At 38.0% G+C, this 23,850-nt stretch overlaps 1 protein-coding gene across 2 annotated transcripts in view; it reads right to left on the reverse strand.

Moving 5' to 3' along the window:
* Positions 1-23,850, reverse strand: part of KDM5A (lysine demethylase 5A) — a 50,192-nt gene that overhangs the window by 24,584 nt on the left and 1,758 nt on the right. For both annotated transcript variants that reach the window (XM_071817428.1, XM_065841590.2), the window contains exons 2-13: positions 23,233-23,310; positions 22,074-22,196; positions 19,679-19,849; positions 19,055-19,189; positions 13,922-14,027; positions 13,280-13,368; positions 10,238-10,396; positions 6,437-6,556; positions 5,180-5,338; positions 3,439-3,620; positions 1,522-1,684; positions 551-670 (exon numbers count right to left, since the gene is read on the reverse strand). In XM_071817428.1, the coding sequence (XP_071673529.1) occupies positions 551-670; positions 1,522-1,684; positions 3,439-3,620; positions 5,180-5,338; positions 6,437-6,556; positions 10,238-10,396; positions 13,280-13,368; positions 13,922-14,027; positions 19,055-19,189; positions 19,679-19,849; positions 22,074-22,196; positions 23,233-23,310 (1,605 nt within the window). The remainder of the gene's footprint in view (positions 1-550; positions 671-1,521; positions 1,685-3,438; positions 3,621-5,179; positions 5,339-6,436; positions 6,557-10,237; positions 10,397-13,279; positions 13,369-13,921; positions 14,028-19,054; positions 19,190-19,678; positions 19,850-22,073; positions 22,197-23,232; positions 23,311-23,850) is intronic.

The raw sequence follows: 23,850 nt of genomic DNA on the forward strand, positions 1-23,850 counted from the left end.
GAAGTTAGAGATATATAAGCTACAGATGAGATGGTAACTTTGAACTCTAAACCCTGGATAGTGATAGGACAGTTTTGACAACTCACTGAAGAATCCACCTAAGCTATGCTCTGGCGTGGCATGGCTATTAGAACAAGCACTAATATGATTAAAAGGTGCAATGCGTTAGCACAAAAGCAGAACAAAAGACTGTTACATGCCTGCCTCCAACATCCAAGTGACAAAAGCTGTCCAAGACAGTACATTAATCTGTATCAAATTCAGAAAGTGGAATCACAGAAATACTAATTAAAGGTACTATGAGATGTCGCTTCATGGTTAGATCAATACTTTAAAAGGAAGACCACATGCCAGAGTTTCGGTTTGAAGCTGCTTGAAATTATGTGCTCACCAAAATTATTTTGCGTAACGGAAACTCGGATTAGTCCTTAGCTGTTGTACCAGGGACTATGTAACACAAAAGACTACTCTTCAGATAACAAGGTCACCAACATTCTCTTTGCAAAGGTAACCTAGCAGAGATACAGCAAACATATACAGAAGAACAGACCCAGTCAGCAGTGCAGAAATTCACAGCTTCAGCAAAGTTATATCCCTGGTTAAATCCAGAGTGATAGGCACGAGGAAAGGTCACGACAAACTCGCCAGCACACTGATTGGTCCTGTATACCTAATACACATGATAAAACAAAACAAAAGAAAACAAAAAGGGAAAAAAAAAAGTGAAACTTGCAACAAAGTTTAAGACACATAATTACAAGGCATTTGAACACCACCTTCTTTACCTGTAGAACACCACAGGCAATGTAGCTACCCCAAAAGTGGTAAGGATTAGTTCTGTCTTCTTAAAGTGAATCCTCAATTCACAGCCTTACTCAAAAAAGCTGAATACATAAGCCAAGAGTTGAAAATTCTCTTTATGAATCCCAAAAGGAACATTTTTCTATCATCATTTAATCCCTTGCATCACAAACCACAAAAGCTTGTGGAAGCACTTTATGGTTTGTTTTGTTGGGGTATTTGCCAGGGAAGTAATTTATCCTAAGACAAAAGCAAATTATAGTGACTGCTGCTTAAAGGTCTGCAGTCAATTATGTTTGGTCAAAAATGCATTTTATAATACTGAGATTTCTACTGAACGTAAGACAAGTATTTTACTGTAAAAAGACATCAAAAGCATTTCACAGACAAGCTTGCTGCTATGGCGGGGTAGAGGCTTTCTTAATTGAAAGTTAAATGTAAAACACAATGGACACTTGTTCTATAAGATATTTTATGTAAAAAGCCTGGCACATTCACATGTGATAGAAGATAATTTAAATTTCATGGTGAATCTAGAGAAGATTCTAGAAAATAGCTTTTAAAAAACACCCCAGAACTAACAAATCGAATATGTAAATATCCACCACAGAAATTCTTCAGAGCTATGCTAAACCATTGTTACACAAATCTGGCACAGAGGGAAAAGAAGAGAGTGCACAGGAGTACTTATGTAAAAAAATGCTCATGTGCCATACTCACTGGCACACCGTGTTCCATCAGCACATTGGGGTTCATAATAGTCACCAGCTGATGCAGGAGATCAGGCTGGGATTCAAACAGCTCAGGAGCCAATTCCTTCATCACATCCTCCAGCTGCTCTGCGGCATGAGAGGGCACGCCATACCATGTCTTGGGTTCCCCCCTAACAAAACACAACCACAGTAATAAACACATTAGTTAAAAGCAATGGTGCCGCCCAACTGCAAATTACACCTCAAATTTAGCACCGCTGTTCACACGATCCAAATTATTTTACTTATAGATACAAAAAGGTCTTTAAATCAACAACCATCTTCTTCAGGATATATTGTTCTACTCTGAAAAATCAATTAGACTAAAACACAATTATCAATGTACCTGACAAGAGATTTGCCATGACCAGCCTAACATGGAAGACAATTGTCATTTACCATGCTCTAAGCATGGGGATAAAACGGGTAATTATTTTCCTTTAGGAGGAAGAAAGTGAGTTGAACAAATACAACCTTGTACATCACAGTTAATGTTTAAGAGAGAAGAGATCACAGTACTCCCTACACTCAATCAGGCTTGGAGCGGTCCTATTCCTGAAACCAATGGAACAGTCTACCAGCTAAGCAGAAGTGGAAAGAATAAAACACCAGACAGTACAGTGGAATATAAGCAATCCTTCTAATATACATAACCACCTAGTGAAAAACAGTAGTCCACTGGACTCTTAAGATAAAAGCTGACTAATAACATCAATTATTTAAGTATGAGAGAAGAGAAAGACTAACAAGATCAAAATTAGACAGAAAATTACTTGAGAACATATTATTCCAGACCTGTCTTAACCAAAACGAACTGTAATGATCTAGTACCTATAGTGTTTATTCTTTCATTTTACTTTACCAAGTAGTACAAACAGTAGTCTGCTGAAATATCTGAAACTGCTTACATAGCATAATTTAACTGTGTTAATAACCTTGCTGCCAACCATCCCAAAAGTTAGATGAGGCAAAGTGCTGTATTTTCTGTGGTTCCTACAGGCTTCAGTGACACCTGCTGGTAGGACGCATTAGTAAACCTCAGTAAATAACCACTGCTCTCTGCATCTGGGCTGTGGGAATTCACCAGCCCACACAAACCCCTCACATACTGATCTAGTTGATACCATGCTGAAGACAGTATCTGAACTGGAAACAAAATTGATCTCCCTCCTGAGCCCATTTTACCAGCAAACATGGTCCTGCAGAAATGCGCAATCCCAGCCAAAAGGCTATCAACCCATCCTTACCAAAGGTACAACAAGCTTTCTATTTGGAAGGGGTGATTCCCACAGCTTCCCCCACCGTCCCCCCTGCTCCATCCACTGTGGCTAACCCTGACGAAGTGGCAAGACTGCAATGCAAATAGTTAATCTGCTGTGACAATTCTTCTCAAACACAAAAGCTGAACACCGAGGATTGTGCTGAAAGTCAGAATTACTTTCAAATTTCTCTTCTCCTGAACAGCAGTATTTCTGTATATCCATAGAGCTGCTTGCTGAACTGTCAGCTCTGATGCCTGAGGAAGCCACAAGGCAGCAGCCTCCATTTCCAGCATAGGGGGATATCAACTTTAAATCATAAAGCAGTGAACTGTAACTCAGTTCAAAACCAAAAGCTTTCCTAGAACATATGTGAGCCTGTAAAGCATGATTTTACAATGACACTGGATTTTTGGCAAAACAAGAATATTTCATCAGTTAATGAAAAACACTAAAGCGCTTAAAACAGTATCTGTATTTGCTTTTAATCAGCCTCAGCTAAGAATATGGAACACTCATCACATTTAGCTTTTTGGTGAAAAATGTCATCAGTGTGCATAGGCATTTTCAAGTAGAATTTTGAATTTCCTAAAGGCAAACACATCAGCACAAAGGAGAGCCCATACCAATGCAGGTAGTTGATGGAATAGCTCCAGTGATCTTCAATATGCCAGCAAAATGAGGAAAAGCACATCCCTACATACAGCCAAGGTACCTTCATGCCAGAGATATCTGCATTGATGTGAGCAAGGACTGATTGTTCTAGAATTGGCATGTTATTCAAGTTCCAACCAGAAAGCGCATAGTCCTGCCAAAAAAAAAAAAAAAAAAGAGGAGAAAAATCTGAACAAGTCAGAAGAACAAAAGGACACCAACTCCAGAAAAGGAAAGCATGAAGGAAGAGATCAGCCTGTCTGTTTCTGTAGTAGACAATGGGGTAATATTCTGCAACAATGAAGCATCAAAACTATGAAATAATTCCTTAAATACCTTAGTCAGCAATTAACCAGACTAAGATTTAAAGACAGACCTAGTATTTCAACATACACAGTCCATTTTCTTTGGATCAAGGTTTATCTACTTAGGCTTTGATCTTTTTCCCCCAGTTCATAGGTTTCATGCTTTTCTAGTGAAACAAAATACCAGCAACACTAGTGAAAGAACAAAAGAAAGAAGTCTTCAATAAAATAGGATAACTTAAGATTGTAAACAATTCAGTGAATCTTACCTTATTATTTCAGCTTTTTTAAGACCTGCTTTACTGCATTGCAGTTTCTCTTGATCATCTTCATACATTACTTTAGAAAGTTTTCTCAGGAGAAAAAATTCCTACAGACTCATTTCTAAGATGACCGCATCACCAGTTAAGCAATCCCACCTTTACTTGCAAATACACAAGTCGTAAAAGAAATTAAAATCCAAATAGACTTCAAAGCTCAGTACTGTGCTTCAACATTAGTCTACTTTCCATCTTAAAGAATGCTGTTAGCACAGATTCACTCATTTTAGGCATATCCCATGCTTGCTGAGAGGACTCATCACACCCTCACATCAGCCACATGTTCCACTGTTTCCTTTGCTCTGACACTATAAAGACAATACAGTGAGTCAAATGACTTAAGTGATATGGCTAGAAAATATTTTTTTTTAAATTACTGCTTTCATACAGATAGATCAACAAGTAGTTCTGACTCACTATGCAACTACACAATCACTGCATGGTCAACAAAGGCACAGGTAGGAAGGTGCAGATATAGGTGGAAGACACTAGTGGGCAGGATTACCTCTTCCAGTGAGCAGCATAAATTGATTTGGGGCTGTGTAATCACAAAACCATACCTTCATTCTAATTTCCTCTGAACTTAAACATATAAGCAGACAGAAAATCAATATGCCACAGTAAGGTCTTAGGAAAAACAGGTAATATACTTACCAAACGTTCTTTATAAAATTTTCTATAACAGGATGCTGTATCTAAATGTTTTCATTCTTATAAGTATGCACAGTCAGAGAAGCAAGCTAAATCCAATTAGTTTGTATTACCTATTATTAACCTCCTAAGTTTTATCAGTCTCCTCACACTTGGGCATACTGTAACAATTTGCACACCTTTGCCTGCTAAGATTAAGTGATATAAACCAGGTATGACTTAAATCATAAAAAGCAGCTTAGCTATCATCAACCAGATCTGTAAAAGAACCTAAAATAACAGATTAATGCCCTGCACAAAAGGAATGTTAAGTGCACACAAAACCCTTACGCCATTTCTCCATGAAAAAAATCCATGCTGATTTCTGACCTAAATTCTTAATGTGAAATCTTACACAGAGTAAAGAACGGGCTCAGTTTGCATAACCTGTTCCTCACCTCCTCCTCTGGCATCAGCTTTCGTCGGCCATCCTTCACCGGGAAGCCACTTCCAAAATCCTTGGATGAGATATCAGCCCCATATTCCACAATGACATCTTCTTCTATGCTGCTCACCAATCGCCAGAATTCTTTTTCTACAAGCTCAGTGGGAACCATCTGAAAGCGGAAAAGATGCTAGGGTGTGTGCAGATAAGGCTCAACATAAAAGTTATCATTTAAGCAATAAACTGTTACTAATCCCCCATGAATTTTCAAATACTAAGGCCACTGCCTTTCTCTTCTCCATCTCTTCAAAGAAATATAATTTGGTCTGTATTCCTTAATAGTGTCTGCAATGTAACAGATATAGGATTCCATGTCATAAGTGAGGGAATGAAGAAAAATTATAGGGTTACCAGAAGTACTGCTAAAAGTAAGTGGGAAAGGAGACAGAAGCCAAGTAGCAAACAGAACGACACAGCATGCAAATTCCAAACTATTTCAGAAGGTAACGACCAGAACTTCTGAGTAACAGCAAGGAAATTCAGATAAAGCACTGTATTCAAAAGTGCTGTCTTCATACAGCTCATTAAAACTCCTATTTATATGCATTTATTTATGAAGCTTATTGTAAAATAAGCTTTGCTCCATGTCCTAAAGTTGTATCATAAATCAGAATCCTTAAAAGGCAGAAGCTTTAGCAAGAACACCCACAAGTTACCGAAGAGCCTCAAGAGGAAAAGGAGCTTGGTGCTGCATGCACCCTACAGGACAGTGGACTCGTGGAAGCATGCCAAAGCAGAAATGCGAGTTTTAAAAATGCTGCTGAGATGTAAAACAGAAAAACAGCCCAATTATCAGACAGACTCAGCCTATTGATATGTCTACAAGAAAAGATTGTAACAGGCAGGAGGACAATGTTTTATCCTCTAAACAAAGTAAACCAAGACAAAAGCCAGAGGAAAGGCAGGAGAAAAAAATCTTTTGCCAAACAAGAACAAGATACTTGGTTCAATTAATCAAAAAGGGCAAGACCTTAACTAGAGTATGGCCAATAATGTATACCCTAACAAGCAATAAAGCCATTTATCCATCACAGGAAAAGGGTGAAATGAAGATGAAATGAGACTGGATGCCAGAAAGCTAAATCATTTCCTCACATGTTTGAACCTTATGGTGTCTCTTCAAACAATGCAAAGGTCTGCAAAAATTCAGGATCAGCTGAAGCCTTCTCTTTTTCCCCTACAAGGAATCGCAACAAAATCTGAAACTCACATGGACTGGCATGTTGAAGTAATCAGACTTGAAGTTATCAGCCATTTCACCAAAGCTCTGGAGAGTATATTCCCTGACAGCTTGTTCAAATCCAAAGGCCTCTCGGGGTTTGTTGCATTCCTAGGAGACAGAACATAAAATATTTCTCCCTGCAGCACATTATGACACAGTTACATTTTTAGCAAAAAAAAAAAAAAAACAAACCCTAGTGTCCATCCGAGGCCTTCCCAAAGTCAATAAGTTATCAGTTTTGAGTGCTTTCCTCAGCTGCGGAAGTCTGACCACAACGGAAAGACAACAGAATTGTACAGAAGCTAATCTAACACAGTAAACCCCAGCACTACACACTTCTCCTTTCCTGTCCAAAACTAAGGTTCATCATCCACCGCTGCCAGCCAAAGGCTAATACAACGCAAATGAAACCAGCTTCAACAGCTGTAAGACATTTCTTAGACAGGCTGGACTCGAGCACCTGCAAAACAACTGCACAGGAACAAACTCTGCAAGTGCTTCAGTACTTATCAAGTCAGCAACCATCAAATTATTCGGTTCTACGAAAGTATGTAGAAGAGAAAGAAGGAAATCAAAACAATGCAGCATAGCTAACAATGGACATGGTCCATGTGACAAAAAAATCTACAAGTCGTCTACTGTTCTAGTCCGAATTCATCCCAAGAGTGCAAAAAATACCAGTTCACTTTTCACCTCTTGTTCCCACCCTTCACTACAAGGTCCTTGTCAGACCCTTTGTGTCTGACACAATGTTTATGGATACAACACATACTTGAATACAAACATGGCTGTACTGGGTTTGCAGGTTTTGGTACTGGGTGGGGCTATAGAGGTGGCTTCTGTCAGAAGCTGTTAGAAGCTTCCCCCACGTCCAACAGAGCCGATGCCAGCTGGCTCCAAGAGGGACCCGCTGCTGGCCAACGCTGAGCCCACCAGTGACAGTGGCAGCGCCCCTGGGATAACAGAGTTAAGAAGGGGAAAAGTTGCTGCACAACAGCAATTGCAGCCAGAGAGAGGAGTGAGAATATGTGAGGGAAACAACTCTGCAGATACCCAGGTCGGCAAAGAAGGAGGGGCAGGAGCTGCTCCAGCTGCCGAGTAGAGTTTCCCCTGCAGCCCATGGTGCAGGCCAGTTGTCCCTCTGCAAGCCCATCGAGGTCCATGGTGGAGCAGATCTCCACATGCAACCTGGGGAGGACCCATGCCAGAGCAGGTGGATGCCCAAAGGAGGCTGTGACCTCCATCCCATGCTGGAGCAGGCTCCTGACAGGACCTGTGGCCCCATGGACAGAGGAGCCCAGGCTGGAGCAGGTTTGCTGGCAGGACTTGTGACCCCACAGGGGACTCATCCCAGAGCAGTCTGTTCCTGAGGGACTGCACCCCATGGAAGGGACCCACACTGGAGCAGTTGGTGAAGAACTGCAGCCCATGGGAAGAAGTCATGTTCATGAGGAACTGTCTCCAGTGGCAGAGACCCCACGCTGGAGCCAAGAAAGGGTGTGAGGAGTCCTCCCCTTGAGAAGGAAGCAGCAGCAAGGACAACATGTGATGAACTGACCACAACCCCCATTTCCCATCCACCTGAACCACTGCCAGTGAGCAGGTAGAAAAATCAGGAGTGAAGCTGAACTCGGGAAGAAAAAAGGGGTGGGACAAAGGTGTTTTAAGAATTAGTTTTATTACCTCATTATCTTACTCTGATTTCACTGGTAATAATAACTTCACCGGAACAGGCTGCCCAGGGGCGTTGTGGAGTCTCCTACTCTGGAGACATTGAAAACTCACCTGGACACATTCCTGTGTAACCTCATCTAAGTGTTCCTGCTCCGGTAGGGAGACTGGACTAGATGATCTTTTGAGGTTCCTTCCAATCCCTAACATTCTGTGATTCAGTGATAAACGAAATCAATTTTCCCCAATTCAAGTCTGTTTTGTCCATGATGGCAACTGGTGAGTTATCTCTTCCCTGTCCTTATCTTGACCCACGAGCCTTTTGTTACCTTTTCTATCCCGTCCACCTGAGGAGGGGAATGACAGAGCAGCTTTGGTGCGCACCTGGAGTCCAGCCAGGGTCAGCCCACCACAGTGATACAGAACTATCTGACAGTCAGCTGTTCAGTCATAAACAAACAGGACTGGAAAGGAATTCAGAAGATCAATAGTCTCTTGTTCTCCAAGAGGAACTACCCTTAGCCTATGCCCAGCACTTACCAAAGTAGTTCTTAAATGCAGCCTGCAATGTAGAATCGATAACATCTGTAAAAACTGTCAAAGAATGTTGACCTGAATACACATAAAGAGCCCTTAGCTTATTCTTCCTAGCTCCTGTTCCAGCACCCTGTTGTTAACATTACATTAAGCATCTGTGCACAACTAACATTTGAAGTAAAAACTGAGGCAAAAAGCACTACGGAGCATTTCAAACTTCTGCTATTTGTTTGCTTTCCATTACAAAATATAGCTACATTTTTTCCCTTCTTTCTCTTACTTCCAGTGTATTTCCAGAATTTTTCACGTACTTTCTGTATCTTCAGCTAATAACAACTTACTTGGCATCTTAACTTTCCCGATTTTATTCCTACATGTGTTATTTTTTCATTGGGAATAACCTATCACTGTTTTTACTGCTCATAGTAGTATTGAAGTTTCTCATGAGTTTCCGCATTCTTAAATCACTGCAGCCACTCTATTTACTACTAGCTGAAGTTTGCTAATACTCCTTCACTGCTCTCTCTTAAGGGAACAATAAACAAGCAGCTTAACCCACTTTGTGAGTGGCAGCCCAAAGCGTTAGTTGCATCTTTTCCCTTGCCTGTAACTATGAATTTCCACCTCTCTCACAACAGCATTTGCCTGAGTTCATCTGACAACCTAATCTCTCTTGGTGGAGGGTCAGAGAGCAGTGAGCTGATCCATTTCATCATGTGGCTGCACAACTACTCATACATCACCAGAAAGAAAACAGCAGAAGCCCACAGCTGGGAAGGGTGTGGGGGATGTGAGAGGAAATAGGCAAATATATACATGTGTGCAACTGCCTCTTTCAGAAAAAAAACACGGCCTAAAATTTACTAGTCGGTCACAAAATTACAGCTTTAAAAGAGTAAGGTTTTTTCCTCTGAATTTTAGAACTACCAATTTCCTGAGCTTGCAAAACTTGTTTTCTTAAGACAAATACCAAGCTAATCAAGTGATGTTCGCTGCCTTTAGGCTGCTGATCAGTCATCTCTTGGAACTTGGTAGCTCTTCTTTCGTGAACAATGAAATTCCACTAGCTGCCACTTTCAGAGCCCAAACGGTTCTTTTTTTAGTCTAAACCAAATCTAAAACAGCTACAGATTTTTAAATTAGTTCTTTCACTTTCTTCTGCCAGCTATTCTGAACAATGCCATAATGACTTCCCAATAACCAAAGCTCCCTGTTACGCTCCAGTCACATACTTTTATTACTTCCTAGTTTACAAAATGTCTCACTGTTATGCTGAAACACCTATCACAACCCTACTTCTCACCCTAATGTACCACTATCAGCTTATCAAATTGAGTTTCAGCTCTTAGCATACAAAGGCCAAAGGTTTAGCTGCCATGTAGCAACATAACAAACAGTAGTTATGCCGAAGCGTAACAACCAAGAATAGCTGGGGTTTCACAGATCATCTTGACAATATTCCAGGCAAAAGTACAGCTTCAACCCGGATGGAACAGCATTGAGCCGAACTGCTCTTCTTCTGTCTGATCTTTCCAGGAACACAAGTATACATACAAAGTTTGAGTAGTTCTTGAACTGTACCTCAGCAACGCACTTTGGACACCTCCAGTCACCCTTGGGTACATCAGGTAAAGGAGGAATCAAGCAAAAGGTGTGATAGCTGTCATCACATCCATCACACAGTAGCAGTTTGTCCTCATTATTTCCTCTGCCACAGAATAAGCAAACATACAGATCAACCTGTGGAGAGAAAAAAGAAAAAAGTTCAGAAAAATCTTTTCCCACCTAGAACCTGCCTTCTTTAAACTAAGGAACAAAGGATGAAATTGTCAAGTCTGATATAAGAACACCAACAGAGTCTCCTCTGGTTTTTAAGAAAAGCTGATAATGAAAAACTATGCTTCAGTTTCCTAAAGCAGTAATACATGATGGGCAGGGAGACTTCGGGTGCTGCAAAATAACTATCCAGTTCAGTCGGACAATTATTTTCTACATAACTTGAAGCAGCATCTCATTTAGATTATTCTAAGGCAGAAGAGTATGTAACGTTTTTTTCAAATTTCATGCTCTCCCTTCTCTTTGGGTCTCTATCACGGAAAACAAGTCCAACTAAACCCCTACGAAGAGCACACAGCTGAGGAATATCTTCAAAAAGTATTTCAGAGACATACATGCCATTACTTAAAACAGTACAGTGATTATCTTTGCAACTGAAGAGAAGAGATAACAAAACCCACAAACCTACAGATTTCAATTTAAAAATTCAAGGGGAAGGGAAGGAAATCGCATGTAAAGGTACCAACTTCTTTCTCATTTTCTCCAAAATAAAGGATAAAACTTCAAATGATAAGAAAGAAGTATTAAACTGAATACAATAGCAAACAGTTTTCACAGGTGTCTATCCAAGATAATCACTCAACAAGAACAACATATTCTCTGGGACCAAAGATAAAACCATAGCAACAGGTTTCAAATTTTCTTTGCTGTTGCTTCCTGTAACATTCAAAGGACCTTTAATTTAATATAAACATTTAACATAGTACTGAAGATGTGTAACATAATCTATATGAAGAAACTTCAATACTTTAGCACAGCTAAAAAATTTATCTTATGCATAAATTTTTAATAACAACATGAACTTCGTGAATAACACTTGCTCCAAAGCCTGCTACTACTCCCGTCAGTCAGTAGGCAACTCAGGCTAGGCATATTGCCTTTATGCAGCTCAAAATAACACCAGAAGTGGTGTGTTTGGTTTTTGGGGGTCTGTTAGTTTCATCAAGATGTCACAAAAATGCATGCTTTTCAGCTGATCAGGTTCACACAGTTGTGTTAAATACTTTAAGTCAAGTCCATCTTGGTTACACCAACCTAGTTAATTATGCAACTTCCTAGCTATGCAATAATATACTTCTTAAAAAGACTGCTCGGGTTTCTTAAGAAACAATTTTTTAAACTAACGCAGTTCTATTAATACACACGATTTTCACTTTTTTAAAAAAAATCCACACACTCAGCCTCATGGAATATCATGTCTGTCTAAAAAAACACTGAACGAGTTGTTTTTGTTTCACGTATATATGAAATGGAGAGGGTACCCTTAGCAGACATTTCCAGGTTCTCTTCCCAAAACTGAAAATGCATTAAAATGGCAGTCGTAAGAGCAGGCTATTCTATGATACTCATTAGTTACCTACCACTGATAATACCTTTTTCTCTCCAAATTCGTATTACCATATGCAATCTTTTTTATGTCAGCCCAAGGGATGATTTGTAAATTACAAAGACTGCACTGAAATACATATTCACAACAATCTGTGATTAGACAATAACCACAAATAAGCCTCCTAACCACATAACAAAACACAGTAAGACTATTATGATATATAACTACATTGGGGGGTGGGGGAGGGAAGAGAGGATAAAAAGGTGTATTTTATTTCATAGTTAGCAAAAAGATGAGAGTATGAACAAAACTGCACAACAGTATTTTTCAGGTAAAAGTTATATAAGGCTAATGTATGACCTGCACACTTCAAAGACTGCTCTCCTTGAAGATCTCTCATCCAAGTAAAAAAGAAGTGTAGAACCAAATGGTACTAAATTACAGAATTTCACAAGATTACAGTTACAGCAATTCAGTTCCAAAATAGCAGTTCTGTTGCTACAGTATTTTAGTTTTATCTTATAAATAAGAGTAAATGGAAAGAGTAAACAAACAGTTTTCCATAAAGAAACAGAGACTAGATAAAAGACTTTTCAATTAAAGCATACTTAAAACGGTCATAACACTTACACAGTCTAGGAACACCGTATACTCAGAAATAATAGTACAATTAAAAAAAAGTCACACAAATTCTAACTTGCTGCAATGGCACAATGATCTGTTTTTAAATACACAACTTCTTCCACATTTTTTTCCCCAGAAGGCATTTCTACACATACAAATATGATTACTAGAGATTTTCGACTGCCTTGGCATTCTACAGTTGAAATTTAAAATGAGCTTTTTTAAGTGTTCTCAGACTAAGAAAAAAAATAACAGCTAAATTATTAGTAAAGGGTCTAAAAAAAGCATGGATTTTCATTCATGGTTGCATACACATGCTAAATTATGACACTTCAAAAGTAAAATGTGATGTGCTATGAAAGACATTAAGAACAACCATACACTGCTATTCCATGATTAAACATCACAGTGCTAAACAACTCATTTTTCCCCTTATGGGTTTCTCTTGCATGAACTTGCATAATGACTAGTTTAAACTCAGAACAGAAAAGACAGAAAAGCTGGAATTGCTAAAAAATAACCTCCTGAAGTAATGAAGCACTTTAAAATATCTTTTAAGGAAGAGAAGTAGTATTATATTAGTTCTACCAAAACCATGATCAGCAAGTACCTTCACATCGCAACATTCTTCCTGTCTGAAAGACTAACACAGAAACCTAGAGCATAAATTATTTTTCAAAATACTGTTCATTCTTCCCACAACAGTATCATCTGCTGCAGTGTCCCTCCATTTGTCTACTTTGGGGGCACAGGGGGATGTTTTAGAAGAGAAAAATGTTACAAATCAATGAATTTCTTATTATGAGAAATTGCAACAAAAGAATCAAACTTACGAAGTTGACAGAAAGAGTTCCTTTGCGTTGCCTCATCTGCATTCCAAATGCTTCTGATCTGGTTCCTTTGCGTCTTCGTGTCACCTCATCTTGAAATAAAATAAAATTAGATGTTATTAATATCGCAACAAGATAGACTTAATTTGCAAAAACAGCACAGATGTCCAACCTGGTACCCTGCCTTTTGTATCAGAAACTACCTGACAGTCCAAAGCAAATAAAAATGCCTTCTTATACCTGGCCAAGTTAAAATAAACAGGGATTAGGAAAATGTATTTTGCTTATCCTCACAGGTGATGCCAATTGCCTCAGGAAACAGAGCGAATTACACCGATAATTTGTGGACTTAGCTGGTAGGATCAGTTCCAGCATTGTCAAACCCTGTTTTCCCTTCCAGTCACGCATTTAATATGACAGCTGCTTAATTGTTATTGTTACTATATAATACATAAAGAGCTGAAACTATGCCAAGTTACATGAAGCACCCTGTAAATCTCTCTCATGAACAAAACCCTAGAATACTTAGCTTTCTTTTTCCAGTTATAACGATTTGCTCACTTCTTAATGTTGTCTCTACAGACACACAGAAAAGATTTAACAGCCTTGTTACTTTACACAGCAATAATCCCAAGCTTTAATTACCCTCTTTATCCTTTGCTCCCAAACCCAGTCCCATCATTTTGGGTCCAGCTCCAAAGATCTGCAGCTTCTTCAGTTCAGTATTTCTACTCATTTCTCCTGCTTCTGACTAAAAATAAAAATAAGACCACATTAGCACAAACCATCAATACTACCCCTTCAAGTCTCTTTGTAATTTGTTTACATTGCATTCTCCCACAACATCAGATCATCAAAAGAAAGAAAACAGAGGCATGAAAAGGTAAGATTTTCTGTTGCTAAAGCCAATGAACAAATGCAAACAAAAAAGAGCATTTTTGTCCCAACTTCCCCAATTATTTCCCATTTAGTTCACACATACAGTCTTTCAACGGGATTTTTTAATCTGCTTCCTTGAATAGACACATACACATGACACTAATGAGTTCCAACCTACTTCCTTCAGCTTGGCTGCTCCTGGGTTTATTTGTGATGAAATGTTATGAATACAAATCTTGAAATCACAAAATCAGAGATGAAAAGACCCATTAGGACATAACTCCATGGCCACTGCCAGTGCTGTTTCTGAAGGTGTTCTGCTCAACTGAACTTTTTCATTTCCCATTTCTCACCTACCTCATTTTCCCACATCATTGCCACTAACCTAACCGCAAAAAGAACCTCTGTATTCTGTTTTTATCTGCAATGCAATTACCTTAGTATTCTTCTTTCTGTTGCCTCCTTATACTTTAAACATCCTTTATAAACTGATATAGAAGGCCACCAAATTCTCATCATTTGCCATCTTTCTCCTGAGATTTACTCATCTTTTAAGATCTTGGCAAACCTATCTAATTCCAACATGGGTATCTTCAAGTAGCTTGAAGATACCTCACCTGTTATTTTCTACAGAGTTATGGCCTGATGTATCATGCATGAAATAGGCTCCCTTAGAGCAACAAGCATTCAGTTTTTAATCTATAAACAACAACAACAAAAAAAAAACTTCCCCAAAAATATTTAAAATACATTCAGATGCACTCACAGTAAAACTTAGATTATTTCCATTTATTCTTGCTTCCAGAACACATTAAAAGAGATATCATTTCCTAGACATTATTACTCTAAGGAATTTTTAGCAATATCTAGAATCCCTGTTCCCACTGAACTGTGTATGCAGTATGCTAACCAGCATCTTTCCAAACTGATTATCGCTCATATTCTAATTCTGAACATCCATTAATTCTATGTTGTTATTATATTATTTTCACTTTAGATGTATGTTGCTAACTTTGTAAGTCCACTCTGAAATTGCACACTAATTGGCAATCTTTTCTCATAAATTCCTCACTTTTTGGCTAACAAGCCTTAAGTTCTCGTACAGGAAAGCCTGCTACCTGGAGACTTCATAGTCCCACAGTTCCCATTTGAAATTCATTAACAGCTCATCCATTCTCTCAACTAATAGAACCCAACAGAATCAACCCACATTACATTTCCCAGCACAGCACAATTTTCCATAATTTCAGCAACATTTTTGAATTATCTACACAATTTCTCTCTCCTGCTATTGTGACCCAAGACAATCTTCCCAATACCTGAAAAATAGATTTACTTCCAGTAAATATGATACGAGAAGATTAATGTGCAGCAACCACTCTACAGTTTTACAGCTTTACCTGGATTCCACTAAACCTAAGTGGATTCAACCCATTCATGCTCAGGTGGAAAAAGCTATACAGTTTTCAAAAAGAAGAGGTTGAACGTTGAAATTGAAATGTTTGGGTTTTAAATCAGATTCCTATATAACCTTATGAACACTGCCAGGATATTGCTAGTTTAGTTGCGAATGCCAAAAGTGTTCAGAAGCCTCAATAAGCAGTCTTTCTGTGGTGTCCTTCAAGACTGTTTAAAAACACCAAATTCAAAACTGTGAGCACATGGAGGCAGAAATCTTGCATTCCTTGCCATTTTCTCATCCGTAACAGCACAAACTCCTTTACACTTTTGCATTATATTTTTCCATATAACAAAAAGCAAAATGAATTCAATTAAACTGCAATTCTATTCTCAGCTTCTCTTCTTCCTGAAGGATGCAGGCTGATATCTTTGTTTCTTTTACCTTCCCAAATGAAAGAACAACCCAAAGGCTTGTATGTGGCCAACTGTAATAACATGATCCAGTTACACTGGATTTACACACTATCTTTTTTCTATTGTTCTACTCTCATCAACTTTGAAACATTTGAATCTCCACCCCTTCACCCCAATACAAAAAACCGAGCAGTTACAAACAATAACCAAAATATATACGTGTTTGGGTCATTTATCAGCATCTCCCAGAGCTCTTTTGTTTCACACAATTGTTCCCATGGAAATAAACCTTTCAAATTTAAAAAATGAAGCTTATTTTATAAATTCTGTTATTCTGAAACCACACAAATTTGTAGAAAAAATGTGAAAGAGGACACATTACTTTGATTTCACTTTAGTTTTTCAGAAAACTCTCTGCATGTTGAGTTAATATCATTTAGAAAGACAGCGCTTCATTATTTTTTGTTTCAGTACCGCATTTCTCTACCAGAAATCATCATGATGTAATCCCATTAGACAAATCCCTTGCCAGTTACAGTACACCCTAACAGATGATCTATGAAGATATAGTACTCTTTCCTAAGAAAAGAAGTATTCTCCTAAATTTAGCCTTTCCTTAACGATATTCTCCTTTCCTAATCTGAATTCATTCTACTTTTTGTTGTCCTTTTCTTTACAAGCGTTTAGTAATTCAGTTGCCCTTCTCCGGTTTTCATTTGTGGCAGCCTTCTTCAAAGAAAAAGGAAAGAGAATGAAGCATTAACTTTCTTTTTGAGTAGAATCTCTCATCACCAAACTATCTTCTTCCTACTCAGAGCCAATGTATTCAACTGACATTTGATTGTAGCATCCAAAGCCTCCCAACCCATCTTTCACAAAGAAGAACTGTCATTCCATATTTTCTTTCATTTTTCATTTTCTCTAAAAATTCAAAAGTTTGCTTTTCGAAAGTCTGTCACCCCCTTCTACTGCTGAGAATCTTACTTCATTTCTGTAATTTCTGACTATTATCTTTATTCAAGTTATCTGCAAGTTATCTGCAAAAAGAAAACACAGAGCATTTTTGGAGAGTACTTTTAGCATTTGGAAGAAATCTACTGAGATGCAGAGGTCAGTGTAGTTATCCATGCTCACTACCAAGGCACTGGACTACTCCACACACTACATACAAATCATTCAGATGTTTCAGCTGGAGTAGAATGACATTTATTTAGGTTTTTACATTAGTTGCACATTGCCTGTGCTCTGAAGACTATCTAGACAATCTCTGGTACAATTTCAAATATGCACTCAAACAATAAACAGAGCCCTGTCTACAATAAGGAGGTGTACTGAAATCTGGAACAATTTCTCAGCATTCCCCAGATATTTACACTTCTACCATTTGGGGCTACTGCAGACAAATCTCTGAGTCTAAATACAGTTCCAGAGTTGACTTAAGAGTTACACATAGCTTTCAATACAGCCAAAAAATATTTCTCCTGGCTATGCAAGTAGGTTAAGTTTTTCCTGCCTTAAAGAACTCATTTCAGCCATTTTAATAAACATAATGCTTAAAAGACAGTGTGGCTACAGGCCTAATAAAAGGCATATAAATATACGTATTTATTTTTTGCAGCTGATCCAAGTAAAATCACCTCCCTCATTTCTGAAATGCAGCCCATTTAGATGAAATGAAACAAATATTCTGTGCCAGGATAACCACAGAATTTTTGTTTTTCAACAAGAGGAAATGAGAAGTACCATTATTCTACTGAAATCAGTAGGAGGAAAGAACCTACAGGATCTTAACGCAGTGGTGCTTTCATACCATGTATGAGAAAAAAAGTCATACTGGCATTATCTCACAAGATTCATTCAAATCCAAAGCAGAATTCCACAGAACAAATGACTGCTGCAGTTCCTGCAGCACTCTCAGTTTTTCTGGACAGTTCACTAACAATACATGGTTTGAGAGAACTGGGAAGATCACAGGCTGGGATGCATAGTTACATGGTTACGATAAATAAAAATCAAGGCAGCTTCAGTAAATTGAGAAAACAGACTAAAAAGACAGTGCAGTCTAAGTCAATCATGACATCAGAGAAAAAGACAGAAGTTTATGAAGAACACTCAAATATCTCAGTGACAAGAACAAAAGCAGTTTAAAAGCATTTGAGAGAAAAAAAAAAAAAACAAAAAACCAAACAACTTTGTGGTGCTTAAAACAAATCCAGAATGGCACTAAGCAAGTTTGTTGTGTACAAAACTAGCTTTCACCCATGTTTTGGTGACTGGCCAGCAGGAAGCCACTCAACTTGTTGGGCAGAGCCTTAGGATGACACCTGAAACAGAGCTGTCAAAAGGTGAAGGCCTGCTTTAAGCAGCGGAACAGAAGCAACGGAGCCACCAGGACAAGCCTCCAAGATTATTTCTACTGGTATAGCATTTAAAATGGTGGTGATTCGGTTTGAATTGAGACCTCTTGTGAGCTACTCCCAGGATTTCATATTGCCTAGTAGAATATCAGATATTTCTAGAACACTGCTAATCCAGAAGAAAATGAACTGCTTTCCAGTAGAAAAACTGTGGAAATCCCATATAGTTCCAGCCATCCCTGAGCACCTGCCCTCAACGTGCTTCATTTCTTCACAAAAACAGTCTTGTCCAGCTTGAGATAATTAGTGCCAAGTGCAACTTCCACAATTAATAAAGACTTACTGAAACATATTTGCATTCATATAATTAAATGGCAAAAATTAAAAACACTTTCCAAACTTCGCACCATTAGAAGCTTTAACATCATTTCACAAATGGCTTTTTAACTGCTTAGTTTTCACAGATATGTTCACTGCAGAGGTACCTAGACCACTTGTCAATAAGTAGCTTTTTAAAGTTTTGAGATAAACAGAGCATCTACCAGAAGCAAACCAGGCCTCAGAGAGACATCCTTCTCTGGATTTAATTTAAATGAAGACTGCTTCCTGATGGTGCTTTTCAGCAGGCTCCCACAGCCAGACAACGGCTGTTGCGCTGCGAATGCTGTTGTGCTGGTGGAAGAAATAAGCATTCTCTGTCCTACTTAGGAGACAATTAACAGGGTACCTGGGATTTGACGCGCCTGGTTCTCTTGAGCACGACGTTCATCCTTGAAGCCTGCTTTGGGGAAGCCTGGGCATCTGAGCTGAGATCCTCAGCCTCCACTTTTTCCTTAAGGTCCAAGTTTGGCTTTTGGATGCCCTAGGGGATCAGAGCACAGGACACCAGGTCGATTGATCAGGCAGTGCTGATCATTCCATGGTCTGTGAATCATTTTGTTTGCTAAGAAAGAGGATGAGTGAAATCACACAGTATTACACATGTCATTTGGACAAGAGACCAATGAATCCACACACTCTTCAAATAAGGAAACTGAATCTCAACTGCCAGCTTATCAAGAGACAGAGACATCTTTCCAATTAATCTTTTTTTTCCCCCCATTTTCTTTCCCAATAGGGTTGGTCTCAGTCCTATAAAGAAATGACTACCAGAAAATAACTACACAAAGTCACATTACGATTTCTAGTGCTATTCTGTCACAGGTAGGCTTGAGGGCAATTCTAGGTTCATTTACATACCTAAAGCTTCTAAAAGCATAGACTCTATGTCCTACTTTTGTACGCAATAACAAGTAGCATGCTACGTGCACCTCAGTTCCCCTCTTCATGCACTGAAAAAAAAGCATCTCACCATGAGGCTGACCCCAGACTGGAAGAGCTCATAGGGGTATAAGAGCCGTTCATAATGAGACTTGAGTAATGACCCTGTGCCTTTTCCTGGCAGGTAGCCAAGTCGACTTGCCACTTTAGACCATTTCTTCTCTTTAGTGACTACTTCAAAGCCTCCCTTGCTGGCAACAATCTGAAACACATAAATAAAAAAGTTAGGGGTTTTGAGCTGCTCTCATCACCTTGCATACACCAAAAATCAATTAAACCAATGAAATGTTAAAAAGTTCTATTGAAAAGTAACAGAATCCCAAATTTAGTTTTTGCTTCCTGAAGGACTAGTACTTCAATAATGAAGCGCTTACTTTGCCTCATTACTTAATAGACTTAACATGACAATTTTCCTAGTGAATGTACATTGCATACTGTTCTAGACAGGAGGAGTCCAACAGTTAAGATTTATGACATGTTGGAAAGAACACAAACCCCACCATCAGAAGAAACTGGAAAGTTAACTCTCACCAGACTTGTCTTCTGACGCAAAACACAAGTCTGGCCAGGAGTGAAGCCCACTCTAACATACCCCAGGTAGAAAGGAATGTTGAAGCTCATTAACTTCAGACTTACAGAAACTCTCGCAAAACCCCGAATGGAAAAGAAACTACTGTAAAAAGAAGAGAAACTGAATTTACCTTCCAATTAACTCAGTCTAGTTTTTACAACTGACTTCAATTGTTTTGGGTCTAGTAATTACCATACAGAACTATCACTGCTTACGTGTAACGAATACGTACACAGAACGAAAAACAACACACCACTTGACTCCAAGCAATGATCATATCAGCATATGAGTTGCTTCTTCAGAAACACTGGCCACATTTCCACTGCCTCCATTCCCTTTACATTTTCACTGCCAAGAAGCTTAAAACTCAAAGAAATTATAATTTCCTTTGTAAGACTAATAGCATTTCTGCAATAGTGTAGTTTTGCATTAGGTTTCTTTACACATGACGACCAAATTTCATGTTTGATGTTTCACAGACTGTTAGAAACCTCGACAAAAAAACATTTTGTTACTGGAGTGAAATTCAAGGTTTACTTTTGAGGGTGAAGTAAATTCAAAAATCTAATTGTGACAGTGACAAATAAATTAGTCAATGTTGGTTCCTCTTATAACCAGAGATAGCTAAACTTAGATAAAACAGATAATATTAATAATTTTTATTTTTCCTCTTATTTACATCTAAGTACTAGAAAAGACATTTTAAATGAAACTATTTCTAAATTTCAACTTATCTTCAAAATACCCATGCAAATTTGATTTCTAAAATTACCTATACATGAACAACGGCTAGAGAAGCCACTAAGTAATTAAATAAGCTTAGACCTAAATATCTGCAATAAACCAAAATGTTTCAGTTCATAACAATGACCTAGATATTTCCCAGTACCACTATTATCTTCTGCATTTCCCACCAAACCACCATGGACAGGAAAAGAGAAAAACCCTGAAAGGCATTTTATCAGTCTTTCTCTACATTTTATCAGTCATTCTAGACTGTTCAAAAGACTATGACTTCTTTCCTTAAAATTAAAATATATTCAGATCTTTACACATCTACTTATATAAGAGAAAGAAATCCTGACCCAGAATGAAAACTCATGCTCTAACCTAGAAGCACTAGAACTACCTTACTTCCTTACCTTGCAAGAAAAAGATCTGCCTATTTATATTAATAATCCATCCTTAACAGGTAAGTTTGTAACAGCACATCTATTTTAGCAACACAAAAGTAAATTCCAACAAGGATTTTAAATATGTGCAAACTTCAGAAAAACAAAAAAAAAACACCACACCAAACATAACTATAGTAGCATAAATTCGTAGCCAGCCTTAAGCCTAGCCTGTTTTGGAATTTAATTAAAATAATTATTCCAGAAGTTCACATTGTAAACTCTCAAAGATGCACGTTTATGTCATGCGGCAAAGCTCTATTGAGAAAGAGGATGGACCAAGTACAACAGCAATTTATTACAGAATTGCTAGGTCAGCTGCATGCAAGTATAACGCTGTCTGCTCAAAAACCACCTCGAAATCCTATGGCTCTACCACATGTAAAAAAGGAGAACTAAGAAGTGGTCACCTGACATCAGGATGTCCAAGCTGTGTACAAGGTAATGAATAAATGCTGTATAGAATCCAATCAAACTCAATGGATTTAACTGTGCTCGACATGTCTGCCATAACCATTCAACTTAAAAATTCTCTTTCACTGTATTTTTTTTCTACACTTTCATTTAATCTGTGTGTTAATGAGATTAATGCTGTAAAACAAGCCTTCCCTGTTGTTTGGCTTCTTGAACTTGAATGAAAAACGAGGTTTGAGTCAGACCAAGATCTACAATTGCTTACGCACCTTGCTCAGACCGTAGAGATCCAGTATTTTTCTTTCTACCACAGGGATTTTTAAATTGGATCCTTGGAGTTCCCAAAATTTTGCTAACTGATCCAAGAAGTCCAGTTTCACTCTTGTCATTGCCTGCAATCAACAAAGACAAATGTGTACGTCCCAAAACAAGCATGAAAAAAACATGAAAAGTTTTTATAGTGTTTACATTTTCAAAGTGCAACTCAGCAAGCAAAGTATTTCTTACTCATGTAAAAAAAAAAAAAAAACAAAACAAACAAACCAAATCAAAACAAAAAGATAAATATTGATAAAAACAAGTATCTTTACAAACAGAAACTTGTATATGCTTTTCTCACCAAACTCTTACCTAACAATTTCTTGGTTTGAAACCAAAATGCATACTTATGAAAAAAATCAGCATTCCAGGGAGAAACACAAGAGCAATTATTAAAATATACATTGGAGGGGAGAAGGAGAGTTACTAAGAGTTTTTATATATACCTTAGCCATGCAGAAGGACCTCCTCCCTTGAGTATTTTTGGAGTACTCAAATCACTTTCCATAAGGAGACCCATTTACAAGCCAAATGATACATGACATTTTGTTGTATGTACAGAGAAAGGCTTTGAGAAATGTTGTATAGAAAAGAAAAAACCAGGACAGAATGGAACTCTTACTGCTTTCAAGAAAGCTCCCATACATTTTTGAATCATAAAATTAAACTAGTATAATAAGCCTATTAAAAAAAATCCGTTCATTTTAAGGCTTAAAAGGCATTACCAAGACAGTATAAGGTAACCAGAAGCTTCAGAGCAGCAGTAAATATTTTAAGAAAAAAAAATTCATTGCTGTAGAGCTCTGAAGGCTAGACACTGGTTGCTCTTACTTACACAACATGGTATTTGGCATTCATTTTAGGCATTTCCAGTTGAATATGAAAAACTCTTGTGGTTATTTTGGGTAATAAAATAAACCCCAGACTTTTCTCAAAGCCCTGGAGAGTTATTTTATATGAACTCTGCCACTGCCAAGTATAAACACTGATGTGGTCTACGGGTTTCTAAAGTCTACCCCATTCAGAAACCTGCCAAGATACAAATCTCAAGCAAGGAAACCTACTCTTTCAGTGCAAACACAAAATTATATCAACAGTGAAAAAGCTCACCTCCAGTTCATTCAGGCGCTGAATTCGTGGAGTGAAACGAAAACTTTGTACTTCACATGCAAATGGAGGCTGCCAGTCCTAAACAGAGACAGAAAGACATTTTATGGATTCAAGAAACTTCTCAAACACTGTGCAAAACAGAAGACCCTAACAATGTCTGAGTAAACGAGCTCCCAATAGTAGAAGAGTTTCTCAGTACAACTGGTGATATAATTTTTCAATTTTAATACATTCTTCTCCTTTTAAAATAATGTTCTTCCCACTGTATTTTAGTTGGATAAAAGAGATACTGACAAAATTAAAGATATAAAATAAGATTCAAAGCATTTCAGTATGTATTATCTTACACTGAGTTTAAATATGAGAGACAGCCTGCAGCTTGTTATTTATTTACCTTTTTAAAAGTTCCATATATACTACATGTTGCAAAATTCTCACCATTGACAGAGGCAAACACTAAATAAAGCACATTATTATGCATGTAGCTTTTTTCCTGTTTGTCTACAGTCATTTCCATAAAGATAAGACCACCAGTCAGCAGTCCAACTCTTTAATATAAATACAGCCTTAAATAAAGACTTTCTCAACACAGTCACCAGTCAGTTTAACTCAAAGTGC

The sequence above is a fragment of the Patagioenas fasciata genome, chromosome 1 (genome assembly GCF_037038585.1).
Source record: "Patagioenas fasciata isolate bPatFas1 chromosome 1, bPatFas1.hap1, whole genome shotgun sequence".
Classification (NCBI taxonomy): domain Eukaryota; kingdom Metazoa; phylum Chordata; class Aves; order Columbiformes; family Columbidae; genus Patagioenas; species Patagioenas fasciata.